General features: G+C 40.4%; 1 protein-coding gene across 2 annotated transcripts in view; it reads left to right on the top strand.

Annotated features, from left to right (window-relative positions):
- The window catches only part of LOC124156455 (enhancer of mRNA-decapping protein 4), an 85738-nt gene extending 67458 nt beyond the window's left edge, over nt 1–18280 (top strand). For both annotated transcript variants that reach the window (XM_046531017.1, XM_046531016.1), the window contains exons 15-21: nt 507–621; nt 5662–6051; nt 7565–7730; nt 8890–9043; nt 11451–11739; nt 12625–12812; nt 17600–18280. In XM_046531017.1, the coding sequence (XP_046386973.1) occupies nt 507–621; nt 5662–6051; nt 7565–7730; nt 8890–9043; nt 11451–11739; nt 12625–12812; nt 17600–17870 (1573 nt within the window). In that variant the 3' untranslated portion in view covers nt 17871–18280. The remainder of the gene's footprint in view (nt 1–506; nt 622–5661; nt 6052–7564; nt 7731–8889; nt 9044–11450; nt 11740–12624; nt 12813–17599) is intronic.
- Nucleotides 18281–18805: the final 525 nt, after the last annotated feature.

Here is an 18805-nt window from a genome sequence, read left to right as displayed (position 1 = left end):
CAAATACCATAACACACTTTGCACTATCACTTTGTGCAGTCGATAATTTTAGAGTGAAAGAGTCTGTTCTCCACAGCTAGTTTTTGAGGGTGGAAGGATAGCACCAGCGAGCGAGGGTTACCATTTTCATGGTCAACTTTAAATCTTGTCGTATTCTTTCAATGGGTTCAATTTCCCCCCAGCCAATTCTTGCATAAACTGACTCGAGGAGGATGGGGAAGTGTTGGCTTCATGTTCTACAAGTTGATTATTCGAAGTGGCTTGAATTCCATCATTATGCTCAGACACTGTCTTCACCATTGTGCTTGCCGTGTGCTCTCCTTTCTCCTCCATTCCTTTTTCTTACCCCTCCCACATTAAGAAAAACTCTCTCCAACCCTGCACATGTAGAGGACATAATCTTACGCAATGACTGCAAGTGGCCAGCCGTTTGTTGTCAGATGACTGTTGTCCAGCAACTGGAGGACTAGGTTTGATGAACATAAATGTTTCTTTTGCATGACCAGTGTTCGACAGAGTCTTGATGGAGGTGGTGTTGAGGTTAGTGCTGGTCTGGCAAACCTTGCTGCTGAGGTGAAGATGTTGACGAGGGTTGTTCGCGCCCAAATGGAGAGCCTTCAGGTGAGTCCAAAATCCACCCTTGAGTTTGAGAATACTTGTACTTGTCTCCAATGATTGCAATTCAGCTGTGTTAATATAGTACCTACTTCCATGCCTCCTCTGTCCATATTGAGTGCACGTCTGTAATCTCTCTCTGTATCTCAGTTTAATTTCCCTTGAGGATTTCCCTGATGCTATGCTATCTATGCAGTATATAATTATATTTCGTGCAGCCTTTTAAGTCTATATAGACAACTACTGTTTTCAGTGAATGCCTGTTGAGTGCTGCAGGTAATTTTTCCTCAGTGATGTAAAGTGACGTATTGGTCGATCATGCATTCTTTAAGAACGTTTTATTTAAACTTTTTTACGTGGCAAATAAAATTATGGAGACGATCTTCAGTTTTCTTTAAAAGAGCTTTCTTGCTTATTTACCGCTTAAGTGAAATTATTGTCATTCAGTTCTTGTGGTTGTTCATTTAAATTTGACAGTAATTCGGATAATAAGAGTTCATCCTGGCAACCAAGTATCAAGAACCGAGAACCGATGGAGAGAACCGGACCAGTACCAAGAACCAAAAATATTTAAGAACAGTCTCATTCTTTGCAAAAAATGTAACTAATATTTTCCTGTGAAAAAATAGTTATGTCGTTTTGACGCACATTTTACCTTCAGTCTGAGCTATAATTTTACCTTTCTTTTAAACCAATGTTAAGGTATAGCAATGGTAAAATGTCCTCACAATGTAAAAGTGGCACTCAATTATCCATAGTTTTGGCATAAGAACATGTTATGTTCAAGGTACAGAATTATATCTCTACTTCATCATATATACAGTGGAGCCTCGATCTATCGTTTTTCAGGGGGATAAATGAAAAAAATAATCAGAGCGGGATTGTTTGGATAAGTTGCCTATGTCCCAGGAAACACAGCATTTTGGTGTTTAATTATGATATTCGTGAAATGATTCAAACAAGATTTTAGCTAATTAAAGAAAAACTATTACTTTATGGAAATACTTAGGTCATATTGTTGATTCGACTAATATCTCATTCAAATATCCTAACGGAACATGCCACCTTGCTAAAAAACGTTTGCTCTCCACTTGGCATTTACACTGCTATTATGAATTTCTGTCTGATGTAAAAATTATTATCCATCAAGAGCCATTTCCAGTACACATATTCACGAGAGCAAGCATGTTATGCCTAAAACAACCGCTTTCGCTGGTGCAGTGACTGGTTGTGAGATGGATAACAAAGGCCAAAAATAGTCTATTATTTGAAATGTTCGTGTCTAATACCGTATAAGCACGAGTAAGAGGCGCACCTTTTTTCCCAGATATTGCAGCCGAAAATGGGGGTGCGCCTCTTACACAAACTTCTAATCTCCCCCCCCCTCCCCTTCCCCGGTCGCAAGTCCAAGGGGAACTGAGTGGCCTAGATTTTCAGCGTGAGTCAGTCATCTGAAACCCTGGGTGAAAATCAAGCGGCAGGCAGGAGAGTTTCTCCCTTAGTGACGTATTTTTAAAATGCTCCTGTTTGAATTTCTGGCAAGCATCGCGCCGTCACGTCGGTACCCCTGAGGTAAACATTGAAAAGATCGCGAGGGGTGATTCGCTCCGGAGCGCGCGCTAAATTTATTGCCACGAGTGGGCATCCCGCGGCATTTATACTGCATATAGTAATATTGGTGTCAAAACTTGCGGTTGAAAAAATTCGAACGAGAGTGCTCATTGTTGGACTTAATGGTGGATTGAATAAATCGGAAATGCTTATAAGTGAAGAGTGCTGAAGGAGAGATCGAGGGGAAGAGGGCTCCCTCCCCTCCGTATTTAAAGCTACGAGCGAAGGAGCAAGGGAAGAACATGTCCGATCTTGCATGTGACGTCGTTGCCTTTAAAGCGAAGGGGCGAAGGCGCAGCAATGTGATATACGCAATTTGCGTTGCCTGAGTTTCCAGTCCGTCTAGTCTTGTTTGAATGCGCTTATGCTACGCTTGTTTCTTCCGAAATAGTGCTGTTTGGACTATGTTGAATATAAGTAGCCTTATTTTAACTATAAATCTTTGTGTCAATCAATTAGAGCTCAAAAAACTTAAATGCTGTAAGATATATGTCGCGTTAGGTCTAATTCTTTTTAGAACTTCGTGCGTGTCATACAATTGCAGAAAGATATATCGAGATATCTTCGAGCTCAGAAGGTGACTCATGTAGCATTTGACCTCCAGAAACTCGGGGAATTGAACCTGGTAGACCGAAAAAGGTCAGTTGGTGGAATGGGGTAGGGATGAAACACGTTTCCATTGTTCCCCTGTGACTTGATATTTTCCTGTGGAGTCTCGGAAAGGAAAAAAACGGCAGAGGCATTAGCTGATGGAGAGCCGAGTGTAGTTCCGTTAGGCCCCTTGCACACACACCGATTTTGGACGGCCGGTAAAATATTGGCCGATATTTTACCGGCGAAGCGATGCTTGCACACACGCCGGATTTTTACCGGTCAAACGATACGTTGATAAGTTTTTGAGCCGGCGTCGGCGATCCACAGTGACAATAGCCGGCAGCTAACCGGCATTTTGCCGATGCCGGCGTGTGGTCGGTACGTGTGCAAGCTCCAATGCTCTCCCATTGTTCACTATTGGAATGTGGACGGCCGATATTTTACCGGCCGTCCAAAATCGGTGCGTGTGCAAGGGGCCTTAAATCTACGACGTGGTTATTATCCTACGGTGCTGAGATTGCTCCGATTGTTGTTCAATCTCTTGGGAAAGCTCATGCCATTTGCCTGTCGTGTTTTGCCTTAAAATTTTCCACGGCTGCGATTCTATTGCAATACTCCTGCGAGAGCTTTTAAACAAAATTGTTCGTGAGTAGGACAAGCAACGTAGAGCGATGGCGTAGGCAAAGAGAGGATCGGAACTCTTTCTACTCCCTCTTATGCCGCCGCAGTTATTAAAATTTCCTCTTTCAATTAGTACTGAAAGAGGACATTTCGATAACTGTCGAAATTCCAGGCATACGTCTGCAACACCGCACGATAGGATAAAAAAAATGTCGCAAAATTTTTTTTCTTCATAGCTTCGATCCTCAAAGATATCCCTTCATCAGTAACTCTGACAAGTGAGACTTATAGTATAACTCGTAACTTGATAGCTCATAATAACCTGATAATCTGTTTTTGGAAAAAAGTTATGTGCAAAGTACTAACATTTCAATCTAATAAAAGTATAATTGCAATGGTTGTAATTCATTGTTAGACACCTTTTGGGCTAATAGGTGATCATGCAGCAGTTTACCTGCAGAAACTGGAAACTTTAAAGCAGGTAGACTGAAAAAGTTCAGTAGGCGAGAATGGGAGAGGCGTGAAACACGTTACTGTTGTTCTCGTGTAACTTGATATTTTCTTTCAAAGCTAAGGTCTTCGTGATGTGATCCCAGCATGAGCTGGAACCTTTTCTTTGATTTTGGAGAGGAGGAAAGTGTCAGAAGGGGAAGGTGAGTTCTGAATGAAGGGAGATAACGCATCTTAGGAAATGTACTAATGTTACTTTCCCACAGCACTGAGCTTCTCCCTATGGTAGTTCCATCTCCTGGGGAAGATTCAAACTATGTGCCTGTCATTATTAGCCTTAAATGACACATTGTATATATTTCGTCAATTTTCGTTTAACAATGGATGCTGGAAATTTATGTCAGGACTGTGATCTTCAAACGATCAATGCGGGAAAACGATACTTCGGGGAACAAAAGATGAGTGAAAAATTACATTGCATATATGGAACTGTATTTGGGACCAGGAACGGCAAACAATGAATGCAGGAAAATGATCAATGCGGGGACGATAGATCAGGGTTCCACTGTACTGTAAGGGGGAATTACATCAGGTTAGTGGTGGGTGAAGGTCAGGCGATGTGGTCATGGGGAAGGGAAAGCCAGATTAACCAGAGGTAATTCATAGTTAAAAACAGCATGTTTACACAACATAGTAGGGCTGTGAACAATATCACCATGCTGCCTGACCCTCACCACAAACCATCTTGTTTGTTTTTCACTCTGTTCACTTTAGTTCAAAATGTCGAAACCATGACTTGCCCAGAGAAACCATTAATCTGTTTAGTGCATTAAATTTTTAGTATGATCGTAGTTTTACTAATGTATGGTTTTATACTTTACATATTTGTAAGTATATGTTGTGACATTCTTTTAATGAAGACTATGGCGTATTGTGTTTGTGTCCAATAAATACAGTGGAACCTCGTTAAAGCGAGTACGGGCTATTGCGAGACCCCCGCCATTACAAGAGATAGCCAAGGCACCGTCAATTGACCCTATAATTAGCATGTAAAAACATTGTTTTTACGAGGCCCTTTTGGTGTTGGCACTCGCCATGGCAAGATTTTCCATCATCGGAAAGCCTACACCAAGAGTTCCTAATCTCTGTAATTTCTGGCGAGCTGTTAGAAATGAAGTTAACATGGAGCGCTCAGTCACAAAGTCATGCAGTAAATTGTCGTTGGATAAATAAGTAGGTCTTTTTTGTGAAAATATTGTGGCATTAACATTCCAAATGCTCGATATTCTTTTGTTCCCCACTCGTCAGAAAGGAGTCGGCAGCATACCCGCATGTCCGTGAGTTGTGTGAATAGAGACCATTTGAAGGTATATACCATGATCAATAAATGCAAAACATATCTAAGCAAGAAAATGAAAATAATAGAAAATATGAGAGTGCATGATTTTCGTTCAGCACGGCGCTTTTGTTTGAATTAATTGTTTGAATAGTCCTATTAAGGATAGGAAATTTAGTAATGCAAAAAACATCGCCTTTCGTCTGGATTTACGCTTACGTTTATCGCATAGAAATTTCTCTGTTGCTGTACCAATCCTGTTCCTGTATAAGTGTACACAAAAGTTATATTGGCTATTATTTGCTCCACCTCCGGTAAAGCGACAATTCGCTATAGCGAGTGTCTATTCGAGCACCATGGGGTCTCGTTTTATCGAGTTTGCACTGTATATTATTATTGCCTCGAGGAAAATGTGTGATTATTTTGTCCTGCAGAGACAGGAGACAGAGTTTAAGTCTGAGATATCGACGCTGCGCAGTGAGTCGCGGTGGAGCATGGAGGGGACGGCCGCCCTGGGCTCGATGCTAGAGGGCTCGCTGAGGCCGCAACTTGAGAGGAGCCTTGACCAATCGGTGAGGAGCTCGATGGACCGAGTGAGGCCGGTGGTGGAGGGAATGCTGGAAGAGCACTGTCGTGAGCTCAGGGTGGAGCACGAGAAGTTCTGCCGGGAGGGACCGTCAGGCGTCTGCTGGGACACCCTCATGTGCACGGCGCTGGCCAACGGACTGGAGCCCCTCAGGGCGAAGCTGGCATCGGAAGCAGCAGCACAAGCGGAGGCAGCAGCTAGGGAGGGTGTGGCGCTTGCCCTCCAAAGGAATTCCAAGGTGAGCGATTTGCAAGGGGCTTCTCCATTTCTCTGAATATATGAGCGAAAATTCTGTAGAGAAAAAATCATTTGCCTCGACCGGGATTCAAACCCAGATCCCCTGATTTCTGGTCGAATTTGCATATGAGTCCAGGTTCCAATCCCAGTTAAGGCAAATGATTTTTTTCCCACTGTGGAATTTTCGCACATTTTGGGTGACTCCGTAAACTTAACACTGTGGCTGGTCCAGGTATACCTAAATTAGTCTTCGAGTTAAGTCTTTGAGTCTTTACCCTGGGTGAAGTCTTTTCCGAAATTCAACCTGGTAAATTGATGGAAGCGTTGCCATTGTTTCGATGGCTAACTCCATCATAGATCTCAGGGCCCTGAACTCACTCAATGTCATCATTTGTATGCCAGGAGAAGTTATTTTCCATGTTGTGTCATTAAGATGATTAAATCAAGCATGCATTTTGACAAGGTGATGGGCAATCTAAATATTAGAAGATGGCTAAATTTGTTGAAGGTTTGTTTTAAAATGTATAATTCCATAGTTAAAATAGACCCGTGATGAGCAAAATTTTTACTTAATTTATTGTATTTATTTTAATCAATACTCTAAAGAAGAAGAATAAAACTCTATAATTGATGTGAAAGAAAACCTGGCATGAATTATAAAAGTCAGGGTTCCAACCTCTGTCAAGGCTAATGATTTTTCCTGAGTAGAATTTTCGCATTTAACTTGTACTTGGTATTAACTCCATAATAGTATGACTCTGTAGTTTGTTCAGCTATTTTTTGTATAATGAAAATTTTCATGTAAAAAGCTGTTCCATAATATATTCAAATATAACGGAATTCCATGAATAGTGATCAAATTTACGAATGCCGTAATTACTCTGTTTAACGCAGAAGGATTTATTCCAGATCATGTTTTCTACGTCAATTCTACTCCGGGGCTGACTGACTTATCTCTCATATATTTTCCTTGAAAACTATATGACATGCATCCAGTCTGCAATGCAGGGTTTTTGCTTAGTTTATTTACCCATGCCAAAGGTTTATTGAATGCAGAGGTAGCAGGTTGGCTTAATACGATGGTGGCACATAATTAACAGCCATTACGTTGTCGTTAAAATAACAATTTAATGGTGAAATAGAACCACTTTTGGTTGTAAAACAACAGCGGCACCTTTTGCATGTGTCTACTTGTAGCTTAGATTTCATAGTAGACCAGCCATTTGAGATATATTCAGGAATGAATTATATGCAAACGTTGATGTGGTGACTGGCTGACCTCAGTGATTGGCGGGATGAAGTCCGTGCCTGCCAGCCCAAAGGTCACGGGTTTGATTCCTGCCGGGGTAGGTTGCCCGTGTGTAGGACATCGATGTTGAGTGTGTTAAATCGTTAACATGCTATGTAAATGCCGTTAATAGTACTGTTTTCGGTGGTGTGATAATAATTGAATATAAAAAGTCCAGCACTGCCTGTGTGTGGAAATGACTGTAATTGTACGTTTTGCTTTTCAGATGCTGGTTGATAGCATTGCAGGCAATCTCTTGATCACTTTGAGGCCAGCCATGTTGGAGACTTTCAGGAATGCATTATCTGCTGTGGTGCTGCCTTCATTTGAGAAATCATGTTCCCATATGTTCCAGCAAATAAATGATGCATTTTCTCACGGAACAAAAGAGTGTAAGTGAAAAATCTAGTAGCTGTAGTAGTCATTTATTTTCATTTGCTAAAGTCCTGTTTGGTTGGGCACAAATTTTGAATTGGCTGTCTATTCCTTGAAGTACTACCAGCCTATTATTCAGTTCAAACTGCCTTAGAGAGCCTCTGTTGTAACATGAAGGTTTTTGCATTCAGATTTACAAATATAAAGAGTTGGTTCCGGCTTAATCTGGCGGAAGTCGAACTCATTGCAAATTAAAACTTAATGGCAATTTTCCACCTGCACTTCTATTTGCTCGACATGTATCAATACATTTTGTACAATTGTGACCTGGCGTTAAATGCATTAAAACCTGTCATGTTAATGGAAGTGTTTGTGGAAAATTGCCAGTAAATTTTAATTTACATCCTTAGTTACTTCCACTTTTCATTTTTTGGAACCTCTGCACCGTACGCACTAGCTTCTGAAAATAATGAGTGGTAGTACAGCAGAACATTCGTTCTATTGTTTTTCAATTTGATGGACGAGGAAACGATGATCCAGGAAACAATCTATGCGGGAATGTTTTACTGGGTTGCCTAATTAGCAGGAAACCGAGGATTTTGGCGAGTAATTGTGATATTCTTTTTAGGATTCATACATGTATTTAGCATAAGAATACAAGAATTACAGAAGAATAAAATTATTTGTTGGAAATCGCCATTAAATTTTAATGTGCAATATGGTAGAATTCCACCTGATTAAGCCTGAGTCAACTTTTTATATTGTTAAATACATACCTTTTCTTTGTTTATGAACTTTATGATGACAAAGTTTCCTATGCTATGAAATAACTTGTAAATTAGTGGTGAGCATATAATTTTACAGTCATTTTTTAAAATAATAATTGCTAAGAAAAGATTGTGGTAAGTTATACACACTTCTTAGCTTTTGCAAGTGGTAGTGCGAATTCAATCTAATCAGCCAAATGAATCAAATCGTTGAATCCAATGGATCCAGGACCCATCTCTTTAGTTTTGTGCAATTTATGAACTCTCACTATTGCTATTTGCTTCTTTTAGAATGAAAAATTAATCCTCCTCAATGCATATTGTGACAGGTATTTCCTCATGAAATTTGCTCTGTTCGTGTTAATATTTGTGTTGTGCTTATGTGTTCTGGATGTTCTTTGGCTTGTAGATGTCCGAGTTCTAGAGGCCCACTTTGAGCGTAGGTGGAGTTCAGAGAAGAGCAAAGAAGCCGCTGCGATGGAGACTATCCGAACAGAAGCCAGGCAACTTGCCGATGCCATACGTGAGGACGTCCCCGCACAGATTCGCAAAATGTCCACTAGGTAAGTGGTTTAGCTTCTAGTCTGTGTCCTTCTCACACGCAAGGGTCCCAGTAATTTTCATATCTCGGTTATGATTAAACTCAGTGGCAAAGTGGAAGATTGACTTAGGTAGAAGCTTACGTATGCTCAGAATGATTTCAGAGTATATACCGAAGTTAAGCAGGCCATCAACTTATAAGGGTGGCCTTAAACCAGTTAAATTTCCACGGCACTATTTCCCTTATTCCCAAATTTGTGGACTGTAATGGACAAGATGGTCTGGACTGCTAAGCATATGATGTGACTACCATTCCAAGTTGTGTGCATTGTGCCACAGTCGTAGAGCGAAGCCTGAACTTTGAATCCTAGAGGTGTTTGCTCTTGACTAATTTAAGTGTACTGGAACTAACCATGGTGATATCTTTTGCGGAGTCACCCATAATGCACAAATGTGCAAAAAATCATTTGCCTTCATTGGGACCTCTGCATCATTAAAGGCTTTGAGACTGAAGTCTTTAATTATGCGGAGAACCTTTTATCTTCTTAAAGGAAGATTACCTGCAGCAATGTATATACACAGCCTACGTTCACTTGCATAAAAAAAATGTACCCAAAATTATAATGTCGATCATTACTTGTGTAGAAAAAATTCCTCTATCTAAACACATCCTTTGTAGCAAAGTGGGTAATGAATCTAGCTTGGAAATATGGTGGTATAAATAAAACTTGTAAAATATTGAGTATTAATTCATATAAAAACAATAATATAACCTGGCTTTGTTTAAAGCACCAATCTCGAAAGCCTGGGGGAATTATGCTGGAATTGAACATTTTAGTACTGGTGGACATCCTGATAATCTTTACCATCAATTCCATGTATATTGCATGAATTTTTGTGTACGATCCAACCTATGGTGGGTCATGATCAGAAGAAATAGTGATTGATTAAAAATGATGTATTTAATTGCTAAATGTTGAGCACACTTTTGGTGTCTTTTCGACGTACTCGCTTTGGCGATTGAGGAATTGGTCATGCCTGTGGACAAGCTTTACTATACCTTCTGCCCCAATGTCTTCCAATGAATTATGCCTCTGCCCTGAAGCTCATGGCCTGTTTGAAAACGCTTGCCAACTAGCCACATCTTCATTTCAGCGTAACGATGGAAGTCCCCCAGCACTAGGTCTGCATTGCACAGTGCAGGTGATCGAAAATGTCCCATTGAAATTGCTCAAGGAGCAGTTGGGCGGAATCAGTGATGAGGTGGTGGGTGTTGACATGGATTAGAACACTTCCAGAAGTCAACATGTCTCTTCTTTTGTTTTGCATGGGAATGGACGTAATGTTTCACACTGTTACACACACTAGCCATATTGCATTAAAGAAAAATTCTCTTTTATCGGCATTAAGGTCAAGACATGTCTATGCTGAAGCCATTCGGCGAGTTTTCTGGCTTTCTCTCCGCAGTGCACACTTGGCGGGAGAATTATTTGCGGCAGTATGGTTAATGAGATTGCAACTAACTGTAAACAAACAGCTGACGGTCAGAAATTACTTGAGCTTGTGGTGGGGAGGACTCACAATTGCCCTACCTGCGCAATACCCACTTGCTGCTTGTATGGTGTTTTTGCAGAACTATGGGAGGTTGAAAAGAAAACCTCCCTCATATATAGTGCTCTCCACATTTAGTTGACAGTACGGGCCTTATGGAGAACAGTGTTGCCAAAATTCTGCTCTTGCTGGCAAGCATTCTGCCAGGGTGGTAAGACGAAGCGAGAAGCTCGGCTCAGCAGCACCATAATATTTTTTCTCAAGACCAAATCCCTCTAACTCCCTTCAAAATTGAGATGAGTGCATGATTTTTTCACTAAAAATAACTTTGTTTTTGTCTTCGAATTTGGTACACAGTATATAGGGACCTACAATTTAAGTTATTGGGCGACTACTTTTTACCTTAAAAAATTCAAATTTTCTTGTCCTGAAGGGTGTCAAATCGGTGTAGTAACATTTTTTTTCGTAAAAATTGTGAAATCAGGGAAGGCCTTCAAAGAGAAAACAGTATTAAGAATTTTGTGTTGAAAATTCAGTTCAATGGAAATTACAGTTTGGAGGCAATTGCGAGAAGAAGATAATGAAATAGTCAAAAAATACACGTTTATAATGGAAATTTAAGGAAATGTTTCTTGTAGCTTTTGCTATATTTTTTATCAAAAAACTATTGGCACCAATGAATGCTGCATATCTTTCTTCATAAGAATACATTTTTTAAACAGTGCTTAGGGCTATATTTATTTTCATGCTGCTATTTATTGATAACACTGAGCCCGTTCGGCCAACTGAATGTGGAACGAACCATAGTGTGATGAATATTTTTCATGACAATCCCCTCTTGCATGTGAATAGACTGCTTCATGTTACTCTTTTGCGCAGCCTTGCAGAGTCCCTTGGGCGTGAGGTGAGGGCTGCGCTGGAGGAGCCGTTGACGCGCACGCTTCACGAGCAGCGTGAGTGGATGGAGGGCAGCCTCACCAAGTCGCTGCGCAGCGTTGTGTTCTCCTCTCCTGCCAACGTGCCCCCCATGACGCCAGACTCCGCAAAGCGCCTGGTCCCCCCCACTGCCCCCTCCCCCCTCCCAGTCAGCCCCAATGGTGCCATCCTGATGCGCTCTCGGATCTCGGATCTGCTGACACAAGGGAGGGTAAACGAAGCATTCCAAATGGTGAGTGTGTGTTTCTGAAAAATTTCTTTTCTTTTGTTCCTCTTCTCAGGATGGAAACCATTCTTCCACATGCAAACTCAGGTCAGTACAAAAGGAATGGAAATTTCAACAACTTTGCTATTTCCACATGACAATTTATTGAGTCCGACCATGGTTTTGTTACATAGTAACATTATCAAGGTGCAAAATGCAGGTAAATTGACAGTATGTATAGCAGAAGGTTGGGTAGGGAAATTTCCGGGAGCCGTTGGTTAGGGGGAGGTAGGGGTTGGGTTTGGAGTTAGGTTAGGTGGGTGGGGTGGGTGGATGAGTAAGTGGGAAAGTGGAGGAGGGGGGAGCGAGAAGGACTCAGGTGGTCGTTAACCAGGTATGAGTCCCTGTGACTTAAAATTTCCAGCTCTTCCATGATCTTTCCAGCTCTTCTTGTTAATCCTTCTATTCCTGCGATTATGGATTTCCACCAAGTTACGCCCGCTACTATTAATTATAGCAGTGCAAAAATTCTCTCTTGAAAAATTGTCAGATTCACGGTAGTTGTAGTGGGGTCTGGGTGAAGAGAAGCTAGGATTGTGTTGTTTGGGTTGCTCCTATCAAAAACCAAATGCTATTAGAGCATTTGGTTTCTGTTTTTAAAATAAACTGAAACATTGGCTAAAACTTTTTTGCATCACATACATTTGACCTATACTCCGAGAACTATTTTACCATGAATTAAACGAGGTCAAGATAATAAGAAAAAAATTAATGATCTTATTTTTGGCGAACTAGCCGTTAGCTGTGCAGGGAGAACAAGTTTTCCTAATGGAAGGCACCCTCCTTTACTCACATTGCATGTTTTCCTCTTCTTGCATTGCTATTCTTTTCTCTCTGTTGCCCCTTCCACAGGCCCTGTCTGCATCAGACCTTGGCTTAGTTACGTACCTTTGTGAGCTCACGAGCCCTGCACAAGTGTTTGGAGGGACCTCTGTGATGGGTGGCGGAGGGGGCAAGTGCAAGTTGGAGCAGCCAGTCCTCCTCTCCCTCGTCCAGCAGCTCTCCGCAAACTTGTTTGACTACACAGAGCTGAAAATGAGGTGAGTACTTCTCATCTCTGCTCATTTTTGTTATTGAAGAATCCACCTTCTGAACCCACCCAAATAGGTTCCTTTTGGCATCCCACCCACCCTAGCAACTTTTCATCACTAATATAATTCATAGTAATGGTCACCAGTTGTTTACTTATGTATTTAAATATTATGTTGTTATTATTTATTAATTTGATAAATGTTATTTATTATTTTTTTTTGCTACCTACCCATGTCTTTTGTCAGTAGAAAGCTGTCATTGGTGGGCAATGCAATAGTCACATGATCAGTTAAAAATGACGGTGTAACTTGTATACTGAGTATGAATACCAATATCATATGTGATTTAGATTACTTAACCCATTAATGTGGCCACTCCAAAAACAAATAAGTAGAACAGTTTGTTTTTTTTTTTCATTAGTTTCAATTATATTTATAAATATTCTTATTGAATATAATGCACGTTCAGTGCGGAGCATATACAGTCGGATCCGGATTTAAGGTCTTCGCATTTAAGGTTTTTCCGCATTTAGCGTTTATTTTTTTGGGTCCCGGTTCATTCCCTATGAGGATAATGTAAAAATTATCCGTATTTAGTGTTTCCGCATTTTGCGTTTTTCCGCATTTATGGTCGTAAAAATTTGTCCCGCTCAAGATTTTTTTGCCCGATTTAACGTTTTTTCATGACGGTTCATCCAAATCTTCGAATTTATTCTCATCAACAAGAACAGTCTCATGAAAGTTTACCAAGAGTCGATAGAATCTACCGGGGAACGCTTCTTCAACTGCTTTCTTCCGCGAGCGCAGCGCTGCGACCTTCAACTCACAAGTTGGGTGGTTTGTCTTCTCGTAACGTTTCGCTCCCCTTCTGATCCAAACACCAGGTACTTTTTGTATTAGATCCGATCTAATGGAGCAAAGTCATCCCTTAATAACCTCGAACTACCTTATCCTTCACTTCTTGAACTTGACTTCGATGATACGTGACGACTGATGACACGAGTTATCCTCCGAGGGCCGCTACAATAATGGTTTTCTCGTTATGTTTTCAATTGATGGCTTATGCCCCTTTCAACTCTACTCCCTACGGGCAGTCGATTATTAGCCCAATATTTTTTCAGTCGGCTACTTTCTCTGTTCAAAAGAGGAGGCCCAATATCAATTGCGCAGTTCACTAGAAGATTCTTTCTATAATCCATTCTAAGGTCAGTTTCCACGGAGGAACAGCGAAAGAACAGAGGAAGTGTTTCCCCTGTCATGACCGTGAGTGAGAGCATTCTTTCCCTACGGAACAACATTATTTTACATCGTAATTTAGATATCCCGGAGCCAATTTATCGACATGCGGCTGGTTGATATCGCTGTCGATTCAAAAATATTTATCTGGTGCTAATTAATGTCAAAAGAGAATGACAATCGGAGTTATGACGAACTATCACGGTCCATGACTCTAAATAAATCGCTCATGCTGGAAAAAAAAATCACCGCATACTCACGGTAGAATAGATGAGCGCGGAAAAATACGAAAATCCGGCAGGTGGTTGGTGGTTGACTTCGACATCATAACCCTGACGAAATTGCCAACCTCCAGAGGCACTGACAATTTTTCGGATGAAATCCAGTTCTGTTGAAGGTTAAACCTTTTCACTTAACAGAGTTTAGCTAAACATTATTCAAGCTCCAACCAAATTTTATTAAAAGCTGCCGAGAAACAAGGCGAGTTGGAGTCAAGGTGATCAGCGCGCCGCGTAAGCAACTTCTCCCGGCTCCATTCGACCTGCATAAGGCCGCGGATATATGACAACGAATCTGGTGTTATCATCGAGTTAAATCACCATCGACTTGTACGCATACTAAAATAAGATTCTACTTTTTTGAATGACCTCGAAATTCAAAATGTGCGCATAGGAGGCTTTTTAAAGGCTCATAAATCCCTTGTTTCGCCGAGGCAACAGAAAACGTTAAGTTAGCAAAATTCCAGAAAACCTCCCTTTTACTAGATATTCGGTAGTTGAGAATTCGGGATTAGCGATCTTCTGCTGTCCCTTTATTTCACTCATTCCTCATGATTTTTCGAGTACCTACTTACACCTTTTCTTATTATATTAGAAATGCTATAGTCACCTACATGTCACTTTTACAGAAAAAATTCTGAATTTCATAGAGACCACTGAAATATGCATAAAAATGGAATCCCTAATGTCCATAATAATAATCTGTGTGGGAATGCTTTTAAGTTGATGTTTATTAGAATTTTCTTAAAATATTTCATTAAAACAATTGTCATCCTCTCATTACTTATTTTTACTACCCATTTTTTTAGCTGATTCCTGAAAAGTATTATCCAACCTTCATAGGGCAGAGAAGATTTCATTAAAGAATTTTTTGCTGCATTCAGCACCCTTTAGTTATTTAAAATACTATTTTTTATTCATAAAAAGCCATTTAAATCATTACAGACCCTAAAACCTGAAAAAAATGGCAGGTCCTCATTTAGTGTTTTTCCGCATTTAGTGTTTTAAATTTTGTCCCCCCTGAAAAACCTTAAATCAGGATTCTACTGTATTTAAATTCCTCGCATATCGTTCCAGCTGAAATGGGGTCTCAAATGGACTGAGTGAGATGTATCGAGGGAGCCGACTGATAGTGAAAGCTATTGAGGACTCAGTTGAGGTGTGCTAATTAGAGGAATCTCAAAGTTGTCAATAGAAGTGTCCATAACGAGATCCTGTTGGTAGAGATGGTACAGATGACTGTAATTGATGCCATATGCACTGAATTTGTCAATTAATTTGGATAAACCATGTCATCTGTAATATTGATGCTGACTGGCTACATTATCTAGGTGTTACAATTCATGCATAGGACTCAGTGGTATAGCAAGGCACCCTACATGCCAATATTTATTGCGCGGATATTGCGGGATATACTGCGGGGCAGTGTAGTGATAGGTAATCATTATAAATAAGTCGGTTCCAGTACTCGTTTCTCAGTAATGCTGGTTCTTGGCCTGTGGAACTGGTATTGAGAACTGATTGCATAAAGTCAGTACATACTTTGGAACAAGTTTGGAACAGTGGCGAGGATTTGAGGTTGCCGGTAGCAGCTTGAATAGGGGTATGCTGTCATTCGAGGGAAAAGGATAAAAAAGGCTTTGTGCACGGCTGATGATCAGCCAAATCTTCCCGAGCATTATGGACGGGAGGGTGGACACGGAGATGCTAATAAAGAATAATAAGTTTTCAATAATAAGCAATGCTGTTTATTAGATATTAATTGTGATCGTTTATACGGAATATCTATCTCTAACAGAATATTTTTTAGAATTTTGACAAAATTATATTTTCCGTCACCCCAGCGAAACAATGCCCAAATGAGCCATTAAATTTTCTTGCTCCAAAATTTTGGATTCTGAAGTTATCCAAAAAAGATAATCGTATTTCAAATATGCATATTAGTCGATGGTGAATGAGCACAAGGGTAAAAGCAGCATGCGTTGACTCATTCCACAGGCTAACCCCGCCTCCGTGGTAGGAATGGAGCTGGGGGAAAGCTGCTTACGCGGCGCGCTGATCAAAACTGCCTCAACTTGTATCTCAGTGGATATAAATGAAACATGGTTGGACCTTGAATAGCTATTGGTGCGACTCTGCAAGGTGGAAAAAATTTATTTTTAACGGAACGGGAGTTAGAGTGAATGAACTCGGAGAATAACTCCCATTGCCAATCCTCACATAATCATAGAAGTCAAATTCAAGACGTGAAAGATACGAGAGTTCCTTTTAACTCAGGAAGGTCTTTGCACCATTACATCGAATTTAATACAACAAATATCTAGTGTTTCAGAAATGGGATAGCAAAACATTGCGTCAAGACAAATGACATGGCTTGTGAGTCAAGGGTCCCAGCACTGTATATGCAGAAGTATGCCGATAGATATAGACACTACCTGGTTGATGCCATCAACTCTCTTCGCTAAAATTTTATCGGAATATTCCTTTTTTAACAAGCAGACGTACAAAGAGGGGAGATTTTTCTAGGTTCTTAAGCTATTTTTGTTCATTCATCACCCGCAGTCATAACGGCAGTTGTGCAGTTACTAAAATTGCTTACTTTAAAAAAGTGATGATAAACGCCGGAAAAATCTTAATTTCGGAATATTCTGGGTTTCGTGTGTTCTGAATTATCTATGGTATGGTATTTTGAGAAGGAAATCGACTGCTGAGGTCATTTGCGCCATGAGATAAGGCGGGAATGGTTGAAAGAACCCCTCTGTCATCTCATTAGTCATATCACAAGGAAAGGTGCCAATGGGATCATGAATTAACGTTACATCTGCCGGTCAGTGTTGCACTGGCAGTGCCCTTCGCACAACGCTTAAGCAGGGATAGGGCATTTTCTGAAAAGTTTCTGCTACTGTCAGGACCTGAACCCCTGGCCACAGGGTGTAAGGCCTTAGTGATGCATTAGTGAAAATTTTCTCCCTGTTGATGGGATTAATTCAGATGATTTTCCTAACAGATCTCATTTCTTCTATCTTCAATCTTGGTTTGTGTAGAGGTGATAAAATGAATTGCCAGAAAACTGCTGTGAATGAGCTAACTGCTTTCAAAAATTGGCTTCTCTGTGAACATAGAGTTTTTTTCCATTTCTCCAGAGTAACTGACATGGAATGACCCACATATTATTCGGCCACATATCCTTCGCTCTACTTTTGTTGCCCTGCAATGAATTTTTACCTTGAATGTCAATGTATTCATTCCTCCATTCTCATCGTCTTTTTTTTGTATGTGCAGCTACCTGACAGAGGCAGTTTTCCACCTAGACATGCGTCAGCCTGACCTGCGGGAACACCTTGCAATGGTGTTGGGCGTACTCCAAAAGGGGCTCAACTCGTACGTCATTTCACACCCGGGATCTAAGCTTGCCAAGGAGATGCGGATGCTTCTCATGACGTCGGCGTGCATGATGGAGTTTGCCAAGTCTCAGCCCCAAATGCCGTCTGCCGTCACAGCCAGTGGATACAGTTTCCGTGACCGTCAATCATCAGTCTCCCTCGTGGACTAACACTCTTCTTCCTTGTCCAAATGCTTCGCGGCCCATTCTCTCCTCTCATTCATTTTGCGCATCACTATCGTCTCCTTGTATATCCCTCGCAGGAGTATTCCCAGCTTCTCTCTGTTGAAGATTGTAGTGTCTTGAAGGAGCATCTGTTCACGTATATATATATATTATTTTTTTGTGATTTATGTTGAGTGCAAAATGAGAGGAATAATGGAATGGATTGACTTTTATTTTCATTTATTACTCATTGCCATTTTTACCTCTTCATGACAATGCATTTGTGGCGTGGAAAAGTGGTGACCTTGTCATCTCCAACCTAAAAGCCTTAGGAAATTGTTGCGGTATTTTCATTTATTACTTTCACTTGAGTGTACTTTTTGAAACTAAATAAATTTTTCTGTGATTCTTAATGAGATGGAGTATATTTTTATTATGTAATAAAAAGATTTAAAACCTCAAATCCATCTCTTGTTTGGTTATGTTTGAATCTTTTATCCTGGTACTCTCAGCTTGAAATGGATATAATAACATATGTGCACAGGAGGATGATGTTATTTCATTGTATGGATACCAGTGTAAGATGATTTATGCGTACGTGCAAAGCTATTTGATTTAGTTTGAACCTAGCTGTGCCATGCTCGCTATCAATATCTGCCCCTGGGTAGCTTTTGCAGGCTTTTATTTGGTTTCTAAATCCCTGCTCCACAGATGTAGTCTATTTGAAAATTTCTCTTGTCCCCTGGGATATTTGCTTGTGTATTATCTTTGGTTGTAATTTTAAATACACAATTCATTGTCTACCACTAGCCTGTATTCAGTGCAGAGTCCCAGTAACCCTTGTCTTCTTTGGTTTAATTTTCCTTGTCCATATTCTTGCATCATCCTTTAGTCTTGACCTTCTCCTGTTACAACATTTTAATTTCCGAAAATAATAAGAT

Source organism: Ischnura elegans, chromosome 3 (assembly GCF_921293095.1).
Source record: "Ischnura elegans chromosome 3, ioIscEleg1.1, whole genome shotgun sequence".
In the NCBI taxonomy this organism is placed as follows: Eukaryota; Metazoa; Arthropoda; class Insecta; order Odonata; family Coenagrionidae; genus Ischnura; species Ischnura elegans.
This window is presented reverse-complemented; position numbering and strand designations above follow the sequence as displayed.